General features: G+C 32.9%; 1 protein-coding gene across 1 annotated transcript; it reads right to left on the minus strand.

Annotated features, from left to right (window-relative positions):
• Positions 1–429: 429 nt before the first annotated feature.
• On the minus strand, positions 430–24,915 carry LOC132714446 (polyribonucleotide 5'-hydroxyl-kinase Clp1-like). The gene is made up of 13 exons (XM_060697333.1): positions 24,788–24,915; positions 20,557–20,634; positions 20,011–20,124; positions 14,808–14,933; positions 13,797–13,910; positions 12,238–12,419; positions 11,874–11,888; positions 11,521–11,612; positions 10,588–10,688; positions 8,303–8,441; positions 7,707–7,787; positions 2,538–2,631; positions 430–1,892 (listed from the first exon to the last, which is right to left on the minus strand). The coding sequence occupies exons 1-13, from the start codon at positions 24,803–24,805 to the stop codon at positions 1,781–1,783; spliced, it is 1,266 nt and encodes a 421-aa protein (XP_060553316.1). The 5' UTR covers positions 24,806–24,915; the 3' UTR covers positions 430–1,780.
• Between the last annotated feature and the right edge of the window lie 743 nt (positions 24,916–25,658).

Below are 25,658 nucleotides of genomic sequence, written 5' to 3' on the forward strand. Positions count from 1 at the left end.
GATTTTTCTTAGTGTTAGCCTCTATAATCCTTAAATTATATTGGTAACCAAACTTTGAAGCTGTTTTACAGAAATATTGTACAAGTTTATTACTCAAATCATCAGGGATGACAAGAGTCAAATTCGGTACAACTGTTCAATACAAGTGATCTGATCATTTAAATGAGCCGTGTCACGACAAAACCAACATAATGGGTTTGCGACCAGCATGGATCCAGACCAGCCTGGGCATTCGCGCAGTCTGATCAGGATCCATGCTGTTCGCTATCAGTTTCTCTACTTGTATTAGAGTTGGTAAGCGAACAGCATGGATCCTGATCAGACTGCGCGGATGCGCAGGCTGGTCTGGATCCATGCTGGTCGCAAACCCATTATGTTGGTTTTGTCATGACGCGGCTCAAATGATATAAAATAAAGTAAAACATGAAGTAATTTTCAAAATTTTTATTTCATTTTTAATTTCATTTTTTTGTTTCATTTGTAATGATCTTTTATGGCCTAAACATAGCTACATAATCTTTTTACACATGTATCTTTTTAAAGAGCATTGATCAGCTAACCAACTGTAAAGTAAAGAACTTGGTCTGCCTGCATATGTATATAATCTAAGATTTTATACAGTTGGCCGCTTTATTTAAGACAATTTCATACTGATATTGCATAACAAACTACATGTATGTACAGTTTCACAATTTTACACCTACGCAACTGGGACAGAGAGTCATTAGCCCTTGCAACCAGTATACAGTCAGTCTGGTTAGGTTCTTGACTGTTGAATGACTTCAAATTTTCATCTTAATATCCCCAAAACTAATACATGTATTACACAATTTAGAAATTGAGGCTGGACATGTCCATACAAGAAATTCAGCAAATTAAGGGATAAAGCAAGAGAGGTATATCACAAAACCAGTACTGTAAGATAACAGGTAAAAAATCAAATGAGCCACATCATGACAAAACCAACATAGTGCGTTTGCAACCAGCATGGATCCAAACCAGCCTGCGCATCCGCAAAGTCTGATCAGGATTCATGCTGTTCGTTTACCAATTCTATTACAAGTAGAGAAACTGATAGCGAACAGCATGGATCCTGATCAGACTGCACGAATGCGCAGGCTGGTCTGGATCCATGCTGGTTGCAAACGCACTATGTTGGTTTTGTCATGACGCGGCTCATTAATATCATCATCACATACATCATGTTAAAAATTAAGTTCATTAAAAGTGCATTGATCATCTTCATTTTTATCAAATATAGATCCATTTATTTTGAGAAAATAAGTTTGTAGTTAAAATAATTTCCACATTTTGTATTGATTAAATTCCACTTCCACAACTGTATACATAACATCTATCATTTCCAGGACTGTTCTTTGTATTACAGATGTACACATACATTCTTCTGGACTGTCTTTTACATATAATATGACATTGATCAGTATGCTTTTAGATCCCCTGCTCTAACACAATATACCACTTACATATAGGTCTGCCTTCTTCATTTACACAAAAAACAGCTGTATCAATATTCATCCAAACTTTTCAAACTTATGTTATCATATGTCTTAAACATATATTTCAGCATAGAACACATCATTCTCTCTAGACAATTTTCCTTATCACAATCTTTACACTATAGTCTCTAAACCAACGACTGTTTAGTATTATTTATTTTTTTATGTTCCAGTCTCCATGACTGACATGTCTGATTGTTCAAGACTCATTTTACTGCTTGGCATTTTTTTTATTCCAAGGAAACTATTACACACAAATATGTTCATTGTATGTCCATAAATTGAATATCAGTCTGTAATAAGATATGTTTAGGTAGAGGATGAGGTGCTGGTGATAAAACTGTAAATGATAGCTTCTCTGGATGAAACTCAGTACTGTAAATATACAAACACAGATATCAATACAAAAAAGATATAATACTATACATACACATGAAATACAATATTGCTTTGTTTTCCTTTGGAAAAAAAAAACAGTGAAATTGATAAGGTGGTAATCTACACTGGTGTGTCACCCATAGGACTGTAGGTTGGAGCTAAAATTTTGGTTTGACTAAATAAATATGGCATCTTGCTAGCTTTACTGTATTTTGTATCATAATAGCCATTAACTCCCTTCATGCAGTATTTCAGACAGAAATGAACATTCAATCAGAACTAAAAGCCTTCTGTAAGTTAAAATTTCTTTACATGAGGGAATTCAAGATTCCTCTATGAAAGTCACAAAGGCAATTGATGGAAAATCATTAACCGTAACCACTTGGCCATGAAGACTACAGTTGTACTTTGCAATTAAATAAAACATTTAAATGGTTTTCAAAAGGTAAGTACATTGTATTTAGAAATTTTATGTCATTGCAAATTACAACATTTCAATGAAAAGATCGTAAAATTTTCACTAAATTACGAGTGTGATTTCAATTTTGTTTTTCTATGACAGCAAGTTATTGATCAGTTTAAAGTGAAATTAGTTAGTGTCTGTAATCATCAATAACCTAAATAAGGTAAGTATATACTTACAAAACAACAAAACCTATGATGTTAGTTTCTAAAATATTGTCTTCTGTAGAATCTGCACAACTTATACTATATACATGATGTAAAAGACTGGTTCCTGGAATTATAATACATGTATATAAGGTTTAGACTGTGTCTCATGATCATAGAAGTCTATGATTTTCATTATCACTGAACTATATTATTAAGACATATGTAATGTACGAGATATAACGTACAAGTCTGGTAACTCAACCAAATGCTATCCTAAAACTGATTCCTGTAAAATTAGAAATATAAAATGACAGATTGATAAATATTACATTGTAAGCAATATTGTGTAGGTTTTAAAGTTGCTGGAATAACACACTGTATATATATATATATATTATTTATAAGATGGCTATCAACTAATAAATAGGAGTCTTTATCATAAAACACATCTCCTTTACATGGGCAGTTGGAAGTTATTACATAGGAAAATAGAAATTATAAGACCAGAACACGTTGTATAAAGGAAATATTTAAAAAAAAATCAATGTAATATTAAGTCTTATTCAGTTATTTACAATTATATACAATCTTTTGATTAAATAACTTTAATTTTTGTGCTGATGAAAAGTTTTAAAGGAACTCCACTGAGGTTTATAAGCCTTAAAACATAAAATTTTGATTTATCACATAGATAAACATGAGCACTTAAAACAGAAATATAAATGAAATATAACCAAGAAATATACTAAAAATCAATGAAAATCATATGTTTGTGCTATTCTCAGTCCGATTTGAGTGAAAAGCGTTTAAACACTTTTTAGTTTTTGGTCATTTTTCACTATATAAATAATTATTCTGGAAAAACAGAATGAGCTAATGATCTGAAATTTTGCACATAAGTTATTAGTACAGTAAACTCCGCTTATTACGAACTCATTGGGACATTCAAAATCTGTTCCTTATATTCGGAGTTCCTTGTAAGCATATAGCGAATAAGTTCCTTGTATCAGAAGTTTTTATAGCGAACAGTTTTACATATAACGAACTAATTGTTTACCATCGTCCTCCATTTAGAATAGCATTTCATTAAGAGAAATAACTCTTGGGTTCGTCATTGTTGTCTCCCTTATATTGATTCAATAAAGAAAAAAAGGAATAATTGCAATGTTGTTTCTTTTTAATATAATTTTTATGAATAAATATATCTATAAGATAATGATATGATATGTACCATATATGCAATGTTGTTATTTATTAACGATACAGTATCATGTACAAAAATAATCGAAGTCGCTAATTTTAGTTTGTGAATGTTTACAACTCTTCAGGTTAAATTCAATATCCAATAAACTTCAAAAAACTGTTTCTTCAACATGTGAATTAGACTCGAAGTATGACCTAATATTGTGCAAATAATCAATAGCTTCATTCTTTTGACACAGCCGGCAAATCATTTAAACATATCTTGTCTTCGGAAGATTGACTGTCATCGTCATTATTTGTTCCTAATATATCCTCTACATTCAGCCAGGTTTTAATCTGTGCCGATGAGAACGAAAGTAGAAAATGCATGATCTGTTTACGGATAGCCGATATTTTGGAGTTCGATATAAAAGTGTAATTTTCTGTACTTATTATGGCATTGGGACTAAAAAATGAGTTCCTTATAAGCGAAAATTCCTTATAACCGTGTTCGCTGTAACCGTTAATTTTTACATTAAATAAAGAAGGGCAAAATTCGGGCCAAAAAAATTTGTTCCTTATAACGGAAGTTCGCTATAACCGTGTTCGCTATATGTGAAGTTTACTGTATAGATTTACAGCAAATGGAGAAATAATCTCAAAAAAATTATTTCCAGGCTCGTCATGTCAAAAAACCTCAGTGGAGACCCTTTAAGAATGGTTAATGAGAAACAAAGTCAAACAAGAACGTGTTTGTTAAACACAAATGCCCCCGGCACAGATTCTTGTCAGTAGCAATATTTCAAACAAGAGCTGTCAGTAGGACAGCAACGCTCGACGATTCTTAGTGCTTGATAGTAAAAAAAATGCTTGATACAGTTACCTCCTCCTGTTAACAGGTTGGGGTCATGATGGTGAACAAGTGTGCAAAGTTTCAAAGCCATATGTCAATGGACTTTGAAAATATTTGAACTATTACAAAAACTTTAACATAAATTCTAAGTCGAAAAAGGGGCATAATTCTGTCAAAATGCTTGATAGAGTTACCTCCTCCTGTTTACAGGTTGGGGTCATGATGTTGAACAAGTGTGCAAAGTTTCAAAGCCATATGTCAATGGACTTTGAAAATATTTGAACTATTACAAAAACTTTAACATAAATTCTAAGTTGAAAAAGGGGCATAATTCTGTCAAAATGCTTGATAGAGTTACCTCCTCCTGTTTACAGGTTGGGGTTATAATGTTGAACAAGTGTGCAAAGTTTCAAAGCCATATGTCAATGGACTTTGAAAATATTTGAACTATTACAAAAACTTTAACGTAAATTCTAAGTCGAAAAAGGGGCATAATTCTGTCAAAATGCTTGATAGAGTTACCTCCTCCTGTTTACAGGTTGGGGTCATGATGTTGAACAAGTGTGCAAAGTTTCAAAGCCATATGTCAATGGACTTTGAAAATATTTGAACTATTACAAAAACTTTAACATAAATTCTAAGTCGAAAAAGGGCATAATTCTGTCAAAATGCTTGATAGAGTTACCTCCTCCTGTTTACAGGTTGGGGTCATGATGTTGAACAAGTGTGCAAAGTTTCAAAGCCATATGTCAATGGACTTTGAAAATATTTGAACTATTACAAAAACTTTAACATAAATTCTAAGTCGAAAAAGGGGCATAATTCTGTCAAAATGCTTGATAGAGTTACCTCCTCCTGTTTACAGGTTGGGGTCATGATGTTGAACAAGTGTGCAAAGTTTCAAAGCCATATGTCAATGGACTTTGAAAATATTTGAACTATTACAAAAACTTTAACGTAAATTCTAAGTCGAAAAAGGGGCATAATTCTGTCAAAATGCTTGATAGAGTTACCTCCTCCTGTTTACAGGTTGGGGTCATGATGTTGAACAAGTGTGCAAAGTTTCAAAGCCATATGTCAATGGACTTTGAAAATATTTGAACTATTACAAAAACTTTAACGTAAATTCTAAGTCGAAAAAGGGGCATAATTCTGTCAAAATGCTTGATAGAGTTACCTCCTCCTGTCTACAGGTTGGGGTCATGATGGTGAACAAGTGTGCAAAGTTTCAAAGCCATATGTCAATGGACTTTGAAATATTTGAACTATTACAAAAACTTTAACATAAGTGGTTACGCCGACGCCGACGCTCGGGTGACTGCAATAGCTCTACTTATTCTTATCGAATAGTCGAGCTAAAAATGTTTACCCATTCACTCAGTTATGGACAGAAAAATTGCCAAAAAATTGTAAACACAAGTTATATAGCTTGACATAGTCATGGCATTTTGTAATTGTGAAAAATATAAGTTGCCAAGTCATTGCTCTGACTTGTGAAGTTGAAAAATATTCAACTTCATGCAAGTTATCTTCCAACCAAGTATGAAATACATATGTCATTAAATAAAGGCTGTATGGGCAAAAGTGTAAAAATCTATTTTTAGCACTGATGACCTTAACCAAACTGACCCCTCACTCTATCCAAAAGAAGAATACCATGTAAGTTATCTTCCTACCAAATATGAAATACATCTGTCAATAAATAAAGGCTGTATGGGCAAAAGTGTAAAAATCTATTTTTAGCACTGGTGACCTCGACCCAACTGACCCCTTACTCCATCGAAAGGAAGAATGCCATGCAAGTTATCTTCCTACCAAATATGAAATACATCTGTCAATAAATAAAAGCTGTATGGGCAAAAGTGTAAAAATCTATTTTTAGCACAAGTGAATTTGACCCCCTGATCCCTACCCCAATCAAAAGGATGAATACCATGCAAGTTATCTTCCTACCAAATATAAAATATATCTGTCACTTAATAAAGGCTGTATGAGCAAATGTGTAAAAATCTATTTTTTAGCACTGGTGACCTTGGCCCAACTGACCACTAACTCCATCAAAGTTTATGTTACTATCAATTATAAATAACATCTGTCTATAGAATAAGGTCAATACACCTGTAAAAATGTAAAAAATCTATTTTTAACATTGGTGACCTTGACATTGGTAACATTGACCTTGACCCAAATGACCCCTTACTACACCCAAAGAAGGAGGACCTCCCTTGGCATGTTTGTATTAAACTAAGACATCACATAAAATATAAAGGCTGTATGAGCAAAAATGTTTATATTTATTTTTTAAACCAGTGACCTTGACCTTGACCCTAGAGACCGCTTACTCCACAAAAAATTAGAGGACCATCAAAGGTATCCACCTACTAAATATGAAAGATATCATTAAGGAAATTAAGCAATTAGGAGAAATTTAAGATAAATCCAACTTGCCGAAATAGGTTAACCAGACAAGGCCCTATTTTCAAAGTGAAAAAAGGGAAATAACTGGGAAATATGAATGACACAGTTATATAACTTGGCAATATCATGTACTTCGTATTGATAAGTAAGTGTGGAAATTATAAAACCATTAGTATAGATAGAACTTAAGATATTTCCAACTTGCCGTTTATGGTTAACCATTTTTCATTTTCTAAGTGCTGAAAAGGGCAATAACTTGGTAAATATGAAAGCCAGAGTTATGTAACTTGCCCAGATCATGTACTTTGTATTGATTAGTAAGTGTGTAAACTTAGAAGCCATTGGTACAGGTAGAACTTAAGAAAATCCAACTTGCCGTTCTAGGTTAACCTCGTACGGACAGACGGACGAACGGACGGACAGACGGTTCAATCACTATATGCCCGGGGGCATAAAAATGTGTTTAGAGTTCTTGACCAAATGTTGTGAATGGTCAAGCTCAGAATCAAACAAACAATACATGATTCAAATCTGGACATCTTTATTCAGCAGAGATTATTCATTTGAAGCTTCACAAAAAATGGAAAGAATTTACTTGCATTAAATGTAAAATCAGATGTCATGAAATTATGTGTTGCTTCAAAATTTCCAATTGTTCTGATTTCGGTCTTGCAAACAATATTCAAATAAAAGTCTGACTCCACCCTTTAAAACTTGAAACAATAATATAGTTGTATGTCACATACCTGGTGTTAAAGGGACGAGCTTAGTTTTGTTGTCCTGGGATTTCATTCCCAATGGTAGACAGGAATCTGGCAATGCTGGAGCTACAAAATACATATAAATGTATATCATCACACACTAGTATCTGTATTCATCATCAAATCTAGTTTTCTATATTGACAATATATATTTAAAATTTACAGCAAATTACACCAATTTCATACTGTTTTCAGAATAATAAATCTTCTGGCCACCTTGTTCACTGAGAAAGACTTAAAGCTATATATTATAGATTTGAGTTTCAACACGAGTCTCAAGTGTTCTTGTTGTTGCTTTTTACAAGGATTTGGTCCAAAATGTGTCTTTATTAATTCAGGAGGATAAATGGAAAAGCTATATTTTGTGAGAATTGCAAGTATTATATTATAATGCAAGAAATGTTAACACTGTTCAATATTCTAGATAAGTTAAACAGCAAGAGTAAAGACATTATATTAACAGTAACTGACAAAATACTCTGAAAAAAAAACACATCTAAACATAAAAGTAAATGTTTATTCACTGGAACAAAATTATTATGTCAGAAAATTAAAAACCATACTGAATAAATTGTTTTTACCTCCAATTTTATATATCTTTATATCTACACAATTGACTTCAAAAGTGTGAGGAAAAAGTGAGTTTTTGAGTCCATAGAAGTATTCTCGAACTTTAGCATCCCTCGACTCGGATCTTGATGTCTGATTTCTTTCTACAACCTTAATTAAATATATCAAATTTAAAATGATGAGCATGAAGAAAATGAAATAAAAAGACAGCATATCTCCAAGTTTAGAGAATTTCTTGAATAAGTTAGATTCTATTTTACACAGTTAACAGAAATATTAATCTGTTTCATAAATCAGTAATCGTATCACGTAAATTTAATATATGCAGCGGACCTTCAAGGGTAGGGTGGTGTCTGCCTCTCATCCCAGGGATCATGGGTTCGAGCCCTACTTGCATCATGGCCATGTTTCTTCATATGACACCAGTACTGGTTGGCTCCAGGAAGTGGACTCAGGTGATTAATAAAAGCTGCAAGAACTTGTTTCACTATCAAACATAAATAAACATGTTTAAACCAACCGAACTAGAAATATGGCTTCAAACTTTATGCAAGGAGAAACCAATAATGCCCTTCCATGCATTACTTCAGATATACCATGGAACATTGTTAACAACCAAGCAACATATTAGCTTAAAAGCTTCCTCACATGTAATTACTTTAAAATCCTAGAAGAATTACAACAGAGTGTAAAGTGTGAAGTTAGCTATGTTAAACCACTTGGCCACATAACCCTCTATTATTTTCATTTGCCAGTTGTGTTTTTGCCACCCTAAATTATTACTTTTAGAGTCAGAATTCTGGCTACAAGACAAAAATTACCTAGACAAGCATTCTGACCAAGTTTCATGACAGGTGAGTCAAAAATGTGACCACTACAGTGTTAACAAGGATTATCCATATTTGAGCAGTGTGACCTAGTTTTTTACCTATGTGACCTATATTCAAACTTGACCTAGAAATCATCAAAACAAACTTTCAGACCAATTTCCAGAATACTTGGATCAAAACTGTAGCAACTAGAGTGTTAACAAGATTTTTCTATTTTTAGCTCTGGTGACCTAGTTTCACATGCGATTTTGAAGTCATCAGAGCAATTACCTAGACAAGCATCCTGACCAAGTTTGATGATAATTGAGTAAAAAATGTGACCACTATTTGGGCGGTGTGACCTAGTTTTTCATCCGAGATGACCCATGTTCGAACTTGACTTAGAAATCATCAAAACAAACTTTCAGACCAATTTACAGGATCAAAACAGTAGCCACTAGAGTGTTAACAAGATTTTTCTATTTTTAGCTCCTCTGACCTAGTTTTTCATTCGAGATGACCCATGTTCGAACTTATCCGAGCAATTACCTAGACAAGTTTCCTGACAATTGAGCCAAAATTGTGACCACTAGAGTTTAACAAGATTTTTCTATTTTTAGCTCCTGTGACCTAGTTTTTCATCCGAGATGACCCATGTTCGAACTCATCCGAGCAGGTACCTAGACAAGCATCCTGATCAAGTTTGATGACACTTGTGTCAAAAATGTGAACGCTATAGTGGTAACAAGATTTTCCTATTTTTAGCTCCGGTGACCTAGTTTTTCATCCGAGATGACCAATGTTCAAACTCATCCGAGCTATCACCTAGACAAGCATCCTGCCCAAGTTTGATGATGATTGAGGCAAAAATGTGACCGCTAGAGTGTTAACAAGGTTTTTCTATTTTTAGCTCTGGTGACCTAGTTTTTCATCCGAGATGACCAATGTTCGAACTCATCCAAGCTATCACCTTGACAAGCATCCTGACCAAGTTTGATGATGATTGAGGCAAAAATGTGACCTCTAGAGTGTTAACAAGGTTTTTCTATTTTTAGCTCTTGTGACCTAGTTTTTCATCCGAGATGACCCATGTTCGAACTCATCCGAGCTATCAACTAGATAAGCATCCTGACCAAGTTTGATGATGATTGAGGTAAAAATGTGACCGCTAGAGTGTTAACAAACTAAATGTGGACGGACAACGGACAATCATCGATCCTAAAAATGAATTATGTTGTATCTAACATAAAATAATATCTTTACAGTATTTCTAACCTCTTTCTTTTATGCAATGCACTTCAAAATACTTTTTCTAACAAATTGAGACTGTTTATGTTCAGTAATCATGTGTTAGATAACAGATACATTCTATAATAAAACTCTTTCAAAAATCAACCATAGTATAATGGAAATAAGAAAATATTGTGTAAGATATAGCTTTATACAGAGCTTTATAGTTACTCAGTAAATTTTCAAACAGAACTTACCCCTCCTGATTTAGGTAGTAGAATTATTTTAACAAAGTCCGGCATATCCCTCTTTAGTTCACTATATAATCTTTCCTGATCCATAACAGCTATCACATCAACTACAAAATAAACATCATTCTATCATCATAAATAAGACATACATGTATGGGGCCTCCTTGGCCTAGTGATTTCAAATGATTTGAACCTCACTACTGTTTGTTCATATCAGGGATTTGGACTCTTTCCATTTTGCCCAAAGAATGTCAATGGTTCTACTAAAATAATGCACAAAGGAGCATTTAAGGTATAAAGGATTACCAGAGGTGTTCTATCACTAATAAAGCAGGAAAGTCACCACATGACCTATACATTGTCTGTATGACTTACACTCAATAAAAAGAAATAAATATATCAGACAGGATCTGTCCACATATACATTTACATGTAGACACCCTAATCATACCGAAGTTAAATTAAAAATATGATAAATAGATGTATTTGATAAGCATATAATGTAAAATCAACTTACCTGTCAGATATTTTCTGTTTACAATTAAGTCAAGAAAAAAATGTTTTCAAAATTTAATATGAATTATAGAAAGACAGCTGTTATATTGTAAGTCATTAATCAGGTGTCAAAATCTATGCCCATTTCTATCCTGTTTTAATTATCATCATTTTGATAACTAGTTACTACAAATTAGCAAAAAGAAACAAGCTCCAATGTACTTAAATAAAATTATTGCCAATGACCTTTTCATTATTAATTTTTTTTTTTTTACAATTTTGCAGAATTCATCCTCATCAAATCAAACATTCTTTCTGTGATTTACATTCTACAACACAGATGTACCAGGTATCCTTAATTCAATAGCAGAAATAGATCTTATTCAGAGATATTTTGTATTTTAAATTGAAATTCATAACAGAAAAGTTTGATTACAACATTACCTTCAAATGAGCCGGCAGCATGCTTGAGTGAATCATACCCTGAACCTCTTACCCAACCACCAGTGTTTACAATAACTCCACTATGATTCACTGTAAATAGAAAGTGTATATCTAAATATACTGGCACCAATAATCAAGTTCTTCTGCTATTCAGTACATGTCAGGCCATCCCATATCTACGGTATGTATCCTGACCACATTCTCGACTTATGCAGATTAATTATTCCAGCTCTTAAAAATTTAATTCTTTTTACATATACAAAAGACACAATCATGTAATTCCAAATTGAAAGTTGGGTAAGTGCAGTTATGTTTATTGATCTTTAAAAAAAAATAAGATAAAAAATACAGATTTTTTATTTCTATTTCTGAATAATTGTGAAGTATATCTTTTAACCAAATCCATTTTAAGAAGATGTAGTAAAATAAAATATCATATAGTATCTTTCAAAATATACATGTATATATAGACCTCGACATACCTTAATTTCATTCCTACAGGGTACAAATACTTTCTTTGTAAATCTTACAGAATATGAAAAACAAAAAAAATTGTAAGGACTTTCGTTTCCTACATAATAACAATTATTTTGATACTATTTGTCAATGTAAAAAAAGATGCATTCATATCACTGTGTTAACAATTTCTGTCTTTACATAGTATTTACTTTGATAATCTAGCTGTGTTTTCTCCTACTTTTTTTTTAAATTCATCACATTTCATATTCAATTACATCAGCTATTCGAGAAACCAGTAAGTTATATAACGTGAGATTTTTAGATGGTGTAGTATGACCGAAATGGAACACTAGTGGTGCACTCTGGGTAAATCCTTCCTCAATATCGGCGGGTCTTTCAACAACATATGCTCCCATTGTACCTGGTATAGATACCTGACCCTGGAAATAAAATAAGACCACTTTTAGTTATCTTTGAAAATGCAAAAAGTTTTTTTTCTTATGCAACTTTGAAATTTTATATTACTAGTATATTGAATTAAATATATCTGAACGGCCAACTATTGCATTACCAATGTGACACATGTGCAGGGATTTTTCTGGCCCATTCTGATGACCGATATTGGGTTATGTTCTTAATGCCTTAATTTCAAGGACAAAATTCCAGTTCAAGAAATCAAAAATAAAATAAGTAAAATTATTGTCATTTTGTTACATTTTACTGCACTGAGCCATTGAAAATTGTCAACTTGCACTCCAAATGTAATCTGTGCTTATGAGTGAAAAAAGGAGTTTAATTAACCAAATATTTGATTTCTTTGTCTTATCTGATGTATACAATATGTTGTCAGTTTTTCCAAATTTGTCTAAAACATCATAAAAATTCCCAGTTCTGAGTGTTGGGTAGACTCCTGTGCTGAGAAAAAACCCTGATGTACAATGTACCTCTATAAACCTTTTTAACAGGTGCATCTGATAACAAAGTGTAAGCAACAAATTGGTGTTACAAAGTTAGATTATCAAAGTTAGAATTAAAGACATTGACAACAGAGCAAATAACAACAGTCATTTGCTGACCAACCATTCTGAAAAGCTGGATCTTTACAATAGGTAAATTTCATATGAAATTTGACCTCCTGTGCATACAACTGCTCTTTCAAGATAGAGGCGGCATAAGGGGTGAATGACTTTGTAATTAATTAAAGTGTCTGCCTAAAAACCAACAAATCGGAGGTTCAAGCCTACTGGGGACACATCCATTTTTCTACACATGACACAACCGGTTAATTCCAGGAAGCAGGCTCTGAGTGATTAAAAAAAAACTGTTATGTTTTCTTCACAATTTAGCTAAAATCAACTACATTGTACATGTATCATAGTATGATTGTTTAAACTAACTTTATTCTTGATTATTGTTACCTTACAGACACCTTCTACTGTGAACTAATGTGTCCCTACCAGCCAAATGTAGTTTTGCTATAAAATTTGACCAGAGTCTGCCAAATTTAATAATTCTCTAGTTCTTGGATGGAAACCAAGTGGCCCAAGGATGAACCAACTAACTGACAAACCAATGTCAGCATAAAATATTGTACATCTTCAAAGGGTTGTAAAAATATGCTTAAATACACAAACAGAACAAGGTAGTTGCAATATCCTACTGTCAAACTGTCAATATGATTTCAAACAAAACAATGTTATAAAATATACTTCAAATAAATATATAATTACTTAAAAATATCATATAAAAGATATGTATCTTTTATATTCAAACTAACTAGATGTACATAAAATTTCATAGTGATAAAGAAATCTCACCTGTCCTACATCAAGGTCAACAAATACTGGTGCTCTGCCCATTCTAACACCATAGTTCAACAACATATTACATAGTGTAGTTTTGCCAACATCAGAAGGTCCAACAACCAAAAGCTGAAATATATAGTACATAACAATCAAGTAACCATTCTCAGGAGCATATATATGTAATTCATAAGTTATATTGACAAGATCCCTTTCAGACAACTGCCTGCTCATATATTTTGACAAATTTGTCCGGGATTTACATCAATATGATTATGTATCACAGACAGATAAATGGTTTCAGGTTTAAGAGATGTCATATGAACATTGTCATAGAAACTAACTGGCAAGTATCTTATCCAGTAAGTTTACTGTATAATGAATGCCTTCTCAACAACTTCTCTACAACACATCATTGTAAAAGGAGGAGAATAATACCCACAAATATAGACACAAACTGATTTATACAGTTTTCATTTTTTTTAAACACAATCATGCATACTACCTATATTTAAACCTTACTGGAACTTTGGCAAAGTGTGAATTTAGAATTTGTGTGAAAAGGTAATACTGGAATAGGATTCATACAGCATGTGGTCTCTATTTGACCCTATTTACAGTAGTTTAGTTTATACTTATTTATTCTAGTTTGATTGTGATGGAAGTTATAAGCTACCTGAAACACTCCTGAATCTATTCCTTGACCCAAACAGTACTAAACAATGAGTGTAAAGTTTCTTAGTCACAGAAACAACAGCTTGCCCCTGACGAGGTTTGAACCCACACGGCCCGCAATCTTTAGATTACAGACTTGGTTAACCACTTGGCTATGCCTCTATTGTATACTATTTGAATTAAATGCAACATTTGAAGTCTGAAATATTAATAATTTTTCTACACAAATTCAACCACAGAACTTGTTATCAAAAAATCATATAACAAGATGCAATGATAGGTTAAAGTTTAATTGAAAATTAGCACCTAGAAACATAGATTATATAATTGTGTAAGTCTATTATCACTAACCCGTGGACCTCTAGTTTCGTCCTTCTCTGATTTCTCTCTCATCTGTTCTAGTGCTACATGTGCGTTCAGGTACACAACCATTGGTGTCTCCTTGGATATATAAGCTACCTCAGTGCGACCTGTCAGGTAAGCTTTGTTAAAGAAATCAATAAAACGTATATCCTTCACACCACTCAATATAAGAATCTAGACAGGTGTAACATGTACGGCACTCAAACCCTGTCGGTGAAAAGCTAGCTCACCACCGGGAGTGGTTTGTGTCCTCATAATTATACGGGAAACATTCCCTTATGTTAATTCAACAACTTTAGTATTTGCATATTATCATGCTCATTATGACGTTCTACCAACGTTGTTACACAGGCATATTATTCTTATTTTCTCTCTGATTTTACTTACAGTATTATTTTTGGAACATTCTGACATAAACTCAGGGTTTTTTTTCTTTATATAACTACTACCCTAAAACGGTACTGTTCCTAATAGAAAATAGACATTAAAATTCCCAATTTCCTATGTTTAAATTCCCAAAATGACTGTTTAAAATTTCCACAAGGCCCAGTGATTTCTCTGAAATCATTTAAATCCAACATATTCATATAAATCATCACTCAATAGTTCTACCTGGACTGTGGAAGCTGTTAGCTATCTTTATTCATGATGACTTATCTTATTTGTAGCTGAAAAAATGCATAATTTTTTTCCCCAATTTAAGTCAAAATAACGCATTTTTTCCCAATCAGTCTGGTACCGGCACCATTCCCAAAGTAGAGAAAAACAAGAACTTGTTTGTTAAACACAAATGCCCCCGGCTCAGATTCTTGTCAGTAGCAATATATCAAAAAATGTTTACCCATTCACTCAGTTATTGACAGAAAAATTGCCAAAAAATTGTAAACACAAGTTATATAGCTTGACAAAGTCATGGCATTTTGTAATTGTGAAAAATATAAGTTGCCAAGTCATTGCTCTGACTTGTGAAGTTAAAATATTCAACTTCATGCAAGTTATCTTCCTACCAAATATGAAATACATCTGTCATTAAATAAAGGCTGTATGGGCAAAAGTGTAAAAATCTATTTTGAGCACTGGTGACCTTAACCAAACTGACCCCTAACTCTATCCAAAAGAAGAATACCATGTAAGTTATCTTCCTACCAAATATGAAATACATCTGTCAATAAATTAAAGCTGTATGGGTAAAAGTGTAAAAATCTATTTTAGCACTGGTGACCTTGACCCAACTGACCCCTTACTCCATCCAAAGGAAGAATACCATGCAAGTTATCTGTCTACCAAATATGAAATACATCTGTCAATAAATAAAAGCTGTATGGGCAAAAGTGTAAAAATCTATTTTAAGCACAAGTGACCTTGACCCACTGATCCCTATCCCAATCAAAAGGATGAATACCATGCAAGTTATCTTCCTACCAAATATAAAATATATCTGTCACTTAATAAAGGCTGTATGAGCAAATGTGTAAAAATCTATTTTTAGCACTGGTGACCATGACCCAACTGACCACTAACTTTATCAAAGTTTATGTTTCTATCAATTATAAATAACATCTGTCTATAGAATAAGGTCAATACACCTGTAAAAATGTAAAAATCTATTTTTAACATTGGTGACCTTGACATTGGTAACATCGACCTTGACCCAAATGACCCCTTACTACACCCAAAGAAGGAGGACCTCCTTTGGCATGTTTGTATTAAACTAAGACATCAACTAAAATATAAAGGCTGTATGAGCAAAAATGTTTATATTTATTTTTTAAACCAGTGACCTTGACCTTGTTCCTAGAGACCGCTTACTCCACAAAAAATTAGAGGACCATCAAAGGTATCCACCTACTAAATACGAAAGATATCATTAAAGAAATTAAGCAATTAGAAGAAATTTAAGATAAATCCAACTTGCCGAAATAGGTTAACCAGACAAGGCCCTATTTTCAAAGTGAAAAAAGGGAAATAACTGGGAAATATGGATGACACAGTTATATAACTTGGCAATATAATGAACTTTGTATTGATAAGTAAGTGTGGAAATTATAAAGCAATTAGTATAGATAGTCCAACTTGCCGTTTTAGGTTAACCATTATTCATTTTCTAAGTGCTGAAAAGGGCAATAACTTGGTAAATATGAAAGCCAGAGTTATGTAACTTGCCCAGATCATGTACTTTGTATTGATTAGTAAGTGAGTAAACTTAGAAGCCATTGGTACAGGTAGAACTTAAGAAATTCCAACTTGCTGTTCTAGGTTAACCTCGTACGGACGGACGGACGGACAGTTCAATCACTATATGCCCGGGGGCATAAAAACGCTGAAACTATATAAACATCATTATGCCATAGTTAGCACATTCAATTAAACATTAAATTGTTCAAGCAAACAAAGAACTTAATACTGCCATATTACATGTTATAAACGAACCTCTCTTAATAGATATTCATTTGAAATAATAAATTTGGTAGTAAGCTTAAAAGTTAATAGCCATTTTATGGCAATGGATTTAAAAATTTGTTTAACTCAAGCCAGATTTTAACCCTAAGCTGGCAGGCAAAGACTGATCCTAACCATGCAACTAATGCTGACCAAGATACGCCTGCACATCAAGGCAGTCTGCACGAAAAAAAAAATTATGGTCATAGACATTCCGGCTTTGTCCATCGAAATATCATATAGCCCCTAGCATGAAAATTCTAACAAAAGTTGTGGCCAACTTGCGTAAATCTGGAGAAAATAATGCAAAATGATATCACTTGATTAACATTTATTTCTGCTATTCTTAGACAGGGTGTACAGTAGACTGAAACTCAAAGGTCAAATGATTAAATTTAGCCTATGACGTCATAGATAATCCGAAAAAAATTAATATGCATATCCCTCTCGGTCATTATAAATACAACGAGTGTAAATGATTCTATATTCTATATAATTTAGAAAATTTCGTCCCAATACCTTGAAAAAACAAGAGGGCCATGATGGCCCAAAGTCGCTCACCTGTATATAGGCCCCTGGAGCGGGGCCAGTTTAAACCCCAGGGCTTTTATTTGAACAAACTTGGTTGTATATATATATATATATATATGTATATATGTATATATATATATATATATACATATATATATATATATAATATATATATATGTATGTATATATATATATATATATATATATATATATATATATATATATATATATATATATATATATATATATATATATATACACATACATATATATATATATATATATATATATCATATATGTATATATATATACATAATATGTATCTATATATCTATATCTATATATATATATATATATATATATATATACATGTATATATATATATATATATATATATATATATATATATATATATATATATATATATATATATATATATATATATATTAAATAATTATATATGCATATATAAAATATGCATATATCTAAAAAAAAAAAGTCAAGCTAATGAATGAACCCCGGGGCGGGCCAATTTTGACCCCAGGGCTTTTATTTGAACAAACTTGGTAGACACCCATGAGAACATGTTTCATGCTAAATATCTTAGCTCTAGCTCTTTGAGTTCTTTAAAAGAAGATTTTTTAAGTTTTTACTATATGCACATAGGGAAAATCAATGACCCCCGGGGGCGGGGCCAATTTTGACCCTAGGTCTTTTATTTGAACAAACTTTGAAGACACTCATTAGAAGATGTTTCATGCTAAATATCTTAGCTCTAGCTCTTTGGGTTCTTTAAAAGAAGATTTTTTAAGTTTTAACTATATGCATATAGGGAAAATCAAAGACACCCTGGGCGGGGCCAATTTTGACCCTAGGGCTTTTATTTGAACAAACTTGGTAGACACTCACTAGAAGATGTTTCATGCTTTATATCTAAACACTAGCTATCTGGGTTTTTTCAAAGAAGATTTTTAAGTTTTTGCTATACACAGTCATAAAAGGAAAATCAATGACCCCCGGGGCGGGCCAATTTTGACCCTAGGGCTTTGATTTGAACAAACTTTGTAGACACTCACTAGAAGATGTTTCATGCTTAATAGCTAAACTCCAGCTATTTGGGGTTTTTTTAAGAAGATTTTTTAAGTTTTTGCTATCCACATATAAGGAAAATCAATGACCCCCGGGGCGGACCCAATTTTGACCCCAGGGCTTTTATTTGAACAAACTTGGTAGACACCCATTAGAACATGTTTCATGCTAAATATCTTAGCTCTAGCTCTTTGAGTTCTTTAAAAGAAGATTTTTTAAGTTTTTACTATATGCATATAGGGAAAATCAATGACCCCCTGGGGCGGGGCCAATTTTGACCCTAGGGCTTTGATTTGAACAAACTTGGTAGGCACTCATTAGAAGATGTTTCATGCCAAATATCTAAGCTCTAGCTCTTACGGTTTTTTAGAAGAAGATTTTTTAAGTTTTTCTTATTGGTTGCCATGGCAACCAGAGTTTTTAATGGAATTTAAATTTTTGAACAACTTTGAAAGGGGTCCACCTAAGGATCATTTCTGTAAAGTTTGGTTGCAATTGGCCATGTAGTTTAGGAGGAGATGTTGTTTGAAAAGTTTGACGCCATTTTTTGAAGGACGCACGACGCACGACGGACGCAGAGTGATGACAAAAGCTCACCTTTGAGCACTTCGTGCTCAGGTGAGCTAAAAACAACAGCATTTCCCTCAGCCATTGCATATGTATTTTTCCGGATCTCAAAACATTGCTAGACTGTCGGACTACGCTCCCTACATTTTATGCTAGCCAGAACAGAACTTTACTAGACTGGGGCTTGGGCTTTGCCTATTTTTCGCAGACTGTCATGGTCTTACTATTCAGTCAGTACATTCATGTATTTTGATACTGTCCCTAGAAATGAGGATTTGTTGTATCCAAATTGAAAGATGGACATGTCCATTAAAGATATCTAGCATGGTTTAAAGTCACAATAATGTGTTTACTGAAACAAGTAAACAAAATAACTAAATTCAATAAACAACATGAAAAGTCTCATGTATTTTGGTGAACGTATTTAATAACTCACAACTGATGATTTTTGTAAATATTAGGGATGTAATCACAGAATCAAAATATTCAATTCAATCAACCAAGACAATATTTATTTGTTAATATTTATAAAATAAATAAATAAGAATTTTTTAAAAAAGGATATTTTGATTTGGCAGCTATGCCATGAAAATACAGCAACTTTTGAGCCAGCATTGAAGGAATATTTTCGCCCAGAAGTCAGTTCACTGCCAAATATCTCTGCCTTGCCATTGATTAACTACAAAAATACAACAAAGCACATTTCAAAAGAAAGTTTACTTACATTTATGACCAGCTACTAACATTATATAGTCATATGTACCTGAAGAACGTTTTTAAAACAAAGCGTCAATGAATGACAATTGATCAAATATAAAATGACTTAAACATTTAAAAACATGAGCATAAACTAAAGAAAAGATAATGTGCTGAACATAACTGTTCTAACCTTGTATATAATATACAAAACTTATGAGACCATATCTTGAACATGTTTGTATTAGAGATCATGTCTAGAACATATTTTATAGATGACACACTACTTATATAAGCAGGTATTATTTTGATAAGTATGCTGGTATTTCTAGATGGTATTTAAGTATTGCAGCACAGATAGAAGGTATAATGTATATCGGTAATACCGGGTACCTATGCTAAATTCACTCTTTACCTCCAATTGAACAGTTGATCCAGATTCTACTTCAAACCTCAGCTCAGACTCTTTATCTAGCTGGAACTCCTCTACTCTCTGAAATATAACATATGAATTAGTAATAACAAGAACCGGTTGAACCAGGTGATGCTCCCCGAGAAGGTTCTGGACACAGGAAAGTATAAAAAAAATGAAGTTATGTCCTGAGTAAAATTCAAAGTGTAAAAATGAACAAAGGGCAATAACTCCAAAATTAGACTAGGCTTTGTTTAGGTTCTTTAAGCATTGCAGTTCTATCTAATTATATCTAGCTACCTACAAAGTTTCATGTTGATATCTCTAATAGTTTTAAAGTTATGTCCCGGACAAAATTCAAAAAGTAAAAATAAACAAAGGGCAATAACTTCAAAATAAGGCAAGGCAGAGTAATGATTCTTAAGCACTGCACTTCCACCCAATGAAACCTATCTATCTACAAAGTTTCATGTTGATATCTCTTATAATTTTAGAGTAATGTCCTGGACAAAGTTCAAAGTATCAAAATGAACAAACGACAATAACTCCAAAAGTGGGCAAGACAGTGTTACAGTTCTTGTGCACTGCAAACCTACTCAATGAGATCTATCTACCTACAAAGTTTCATGTTGATACCTCTTATAGTTTTACAGTTATGTCCTGGACAAAGTTCAAAGTGTAAAAATAAACAAAGGGGGATAATTCAAAAATTAGGCAAGGCAGAGTTACGGTTCTTGTGCAGTGCACACCTACTCAATGAGATCTATCTACCTACAAAGTTTCATGTTGATACCACTTATAGTTTTAGAGTTATGTCCCAGACAAAGTTCAAAGTGTAAAATTAACAAAGGGGGATAATTCAAAAATAAGGCAAGGCAGAGTTACGGTTCTTGTGCACTGCACACGTACTCAATAAAATCTATCTACCTACAAAGTTTCATGTTGATACCTCTTATACATTTAGAGTTATGTCCCCGACAAAGTTCAAAGTGTAAAAATAAACAAAGGGGGATAATTCAAAAATTAGGCAAGACAGAGTTACAGTTCTTGTTCACTGCACACCTACTTAATGAGATCTATCTACCTTCAAAGTTACATGTTTATACCTATTATAGTTTTAGAGTTATGTCCTTGACAATGTTCAAAGTGTAAAATAAACAAAGGGGGATAATTAAAAAATTAGGCAAGGCAGAGTTACAGTTCTTGTGCACTGCACACCTACTCACCTACAAACTTTCATGTTGATACCGCTTGTTGTTTCAAAGTTATGTCCCGGACAAGAAAAGGGGACGGACGGACGGAAAGACGGACGGACAAGGCGGCGACTATATGCTCCCCCGAAATTTTTGCGGGGAGCATAATAAAATATATATACACACACATTTATCAAAATTATGATAAGCAGCATATTTATGCATAATTATTTCAAAATCCATCCATGAATGACAAAACTTTGTACAAAAGAAGACCATCAAATGTCACTTACAAGTGTGACCTTCACCTTTTGACAAGACACAAATATCATCATGTCTTACACATTTATACCAAATTATTTCACAATCAGGGCTCGAATTTAACTTTTTTGGCCACTAGCAATTTTTTGCTAGTGGACAAAATTTTAACTAGCAAAAACTGAATTCAACTAGCACTTTTTACGACAATGATTTTTTAATTCCAAAATTGTTAAAAATTGTAATTTATTTGGACGAGTTCGAACTGCCCGGGGTACGAATCAGCAACGTAACTTTCTACTCAAAAACTTGATTTAGGGGACAGGGGTTCTTATCAAATGTCAATCTACATGTAAAAAAATAATAATGCAATATTGTCGCATACCGACGATGTCTCTGGATTATGCGCACAACAATCGGCGCAAAATATTTTGGCAACATTTCCATCGTCATCGAGTTAGTACGTAAGACTGACATGCAGTTCTTTCTCCCAATTTTTAACCGTTTTAACTGAAGGTCTGATTGTCTTTCTTTTGATAGACTGTGAATCGTCTTCTGTACTCAGAGCATTGTTATTGGAAGACACATTTGCTTCAGTAAGTGGGAAGAAGTTCGTTATTTTTCGTTTAGACAGTTTATTCCGATCACGCTTGATTTACACGGACAAAATGACATTTGGACTGGTTTAAATTTGTGTACTTTTTTAAGCGAGGTTAAGGTATAGAAAATGTAAACCAGACAGCAAGTGCGCGCATAGTTTATAACTCGGCTACCTGCGAATATTACGCCCCAATTTTGTTTCGGAATTTACTGACGAGCTTATTCAATTTTTTCTTCAACTCGCAAAAAATTGCGAGTAGTCATAAATCTAACTCGCAAAATCTTTTTTCAACTAGCATTTTGCGAGTTTGCGAGTGTTAAATTCGAGCCCTGACAATCCATCCAGGAATGGCAGAATTGTTGACCAGACACAACCATCAAATGACTTTTATGAATGAATTCCAATCATGACTTTGGAATACAAGTGTGACCTTGACCTTTGAGGTAGGGATCTGATTCATTCTAGCGACATGTTGTCATTATGTGGAAACATTTAAAATTTTAACAAGACAAAAAGCACAATGGCAAATTGCGATTTTAATTTAAATTACTGTTATAAATAAATATCAGGAAAAAGACTAAATTGTAAGCTTAATTGCTGTAGTTTGCGAATTTTTTGCAGAATCATGAAAGGGTCTGTTGAGGGCTGTAGCGCTCTTAGATATGACATATGTATAAGTTAATCTGACATCACATTAAAATCACAGTGATTTTCTTTTCAATTTTCAAAACATCTGTGGCTTTCTGAAGGGTAAAATATATCGCAATAAATCAGACAAGGTGAAAATCAAATTTCAACAACAGAATTTCAATTCAATTTAACATGCATGGTACAAAGCAGAGGCTATCTGGGACAGCTTTCTGTCTTCTAGCTGATATAAGTCAGCTGCTGTTAAGTCATGGTTCTGGTGAAGAATGTGCACAGGGCATTTAAGGGGAAAATATTAGCATTTTTAGGGGAAAATATACCTATTTTGGGTTTGGGGAAACAGCCCTTATTCGTCTGTAAAATACAAGGAGAAAATCACTGGAGGTGTTCTGATTGAAACTGGAAGCGGTGCATGAAATATCGAATGACAACTTAAAAATGAAAATTGTAAATGATAATGAACAATTTTTTTTTATCTGACTTCATTACTGGGAAGTCAAAAGCCGTGAATTGAGCCCGGGCTTTGGCTACCCGGCTATTGACTACTGGTCGGGGACTATCAACCGGACACTTTTTGAACATTTTTCCGTACAGATTTCATAGTTTTTAACCTGGAGAACAACAAAGTTGACACAGTTCAACTAGGTTCTTCTCCTAACTAACAAACTAAGTTTGTTTATTTCTGATTGTACAGACATTTATATCTGAGGCTTGTCAAGACGGGTATCAAAATTACCTAAATTGTCTTCACTACAGTACCATGTGTCCTGACAGATATGTACATGACAGGATTTAATTCAGAAAAAAGCTTGGGTATTTTGAATTTTGATTTCTAACATGATATACAATATTTCGGCAACAAATGCTGAAGTTTTGGATTTTCTATTCTTTAATCTGCAAATGATAATAGCTGGTATATGAGGTCATGCTTTGCTTTCTTGACCCCCAAATCTCAACGTCAACATTCTTGAAATAGACATTAAAATATTACCATTTACGGAGGTTGAAATAAATACTACTTAATTTACTTAATTTTAGAAGAAACATACATTTACTGTTGATAAAAAAGTGACTGACAACCACTGAACAAAGAAATTACTAAATTAAGCATTTTTGGGGCCGTCCGGGTTTGGTGGTTGTCCGGTTTAGGTGGTCCTCAACCAGTACATGTGTATATTTAAAAGAAAATTAAGTAAAAAACAATTAAAAAATATATAGAATTATGTCAATATAAACTGATCAATGAAATTTCCCATTGTCAGTTCAAGTTCTAGTGGTAACTCAATGGTAATTGACAGGGTATTCCTATAACCGAACAAAGTCAAATTTTTGGCTGAAGAAAAATAGTTGAGCTGTTCGGATTCATAGACTTTGCCTACTTTAACATAAAGTTTTTAAAAAGGCCCGAGTTGGTACAGGGCCGAGTTGACCCTTTACCGGCTAAACATCCGGCGACCAACAAGTAAAAGGCGAGTCTGGACACTTAAAATATTTTCAGTCAACGGTTTCACATATCATAAAACTTATTTTGTACCTGTTCACTATCTGTCATTGTCGTTTCAGTTGCTCAAATTATTTTCTTGTTCTTCGTCTTCTGTTGTTGTTGTTTTCATCTACCTTATCTAAAATTCGTCTAAACACCGTACCAGTTGGACCGTAGGATTTAAAGTACTATACAAGATACAAGAAACTTTATTTTAAGTCGGTTTACATATTACAAGAAACATTAGCTAATAAGCTATTTACCGACAATAACAAAGACATAAAACATATTTACTAACATATAACAGTTCTGAAAATAAAAACATATAAAACTATTAGCAGCTTAAGCATGAAATAAGAGTATCAAGGTTAAGAAGAACTTTACAATAAGATGGTAAATTAAGGCATAGATTGGTGACATGCACAGTACATATTGTATTAAAGGTAATAACAGTTTCTAAAAGTAATAAATGACTGTAGTCTAGAAGTTTAAGTATGATACATATAGCAATGTGAAATAAATAAAAATAATAATAAAAAATAAAAAATTAATAAAATAGTAATAGTTATAAGTTAACATCTACAATTTATAAATACGTAATTGAAGGTTTCCTAAAAAATATATATAAATAAATAAATAGATAAAATTAAACTTACTTATAAAAGTGCATAAAAATTTATGATAGAACTAATACAGCATAAAAAAGAAACAAGATAAAGCACATACAGTGTAACAAACAAAGTTAACTAAAATTAAGTTGCATGCACAGCCTAATGGAATGGGGAATAAGGAGTTTTAATATGAACAAAGCATACAAATACAACAAAGATTCAACTAGCATAAAATAAAGGGTTTAAGAAAAATTAACACACAACATATAATCAAAGCATCATAGCAAACTAAAAAGGGATGCACAAAAGCA

The sequence above is a fragment of the Ruditapes philippinarum genome, unplaced genomic scaffold (assembly GCF_026571515.1).
Source record: "Ruditapes philippinarum isolate M1 unplaced genomic scaffold, ASM2657151v2 ctg12_1_1_1_1, whole genome shotgun sequence".
Classification (NCBI taxonomy): Eukaryota; Metazoa; Mollusca; class Bivalvia; order Venerida; family Veneridae; genus Ruditapes; species Ruditapes philippinarum.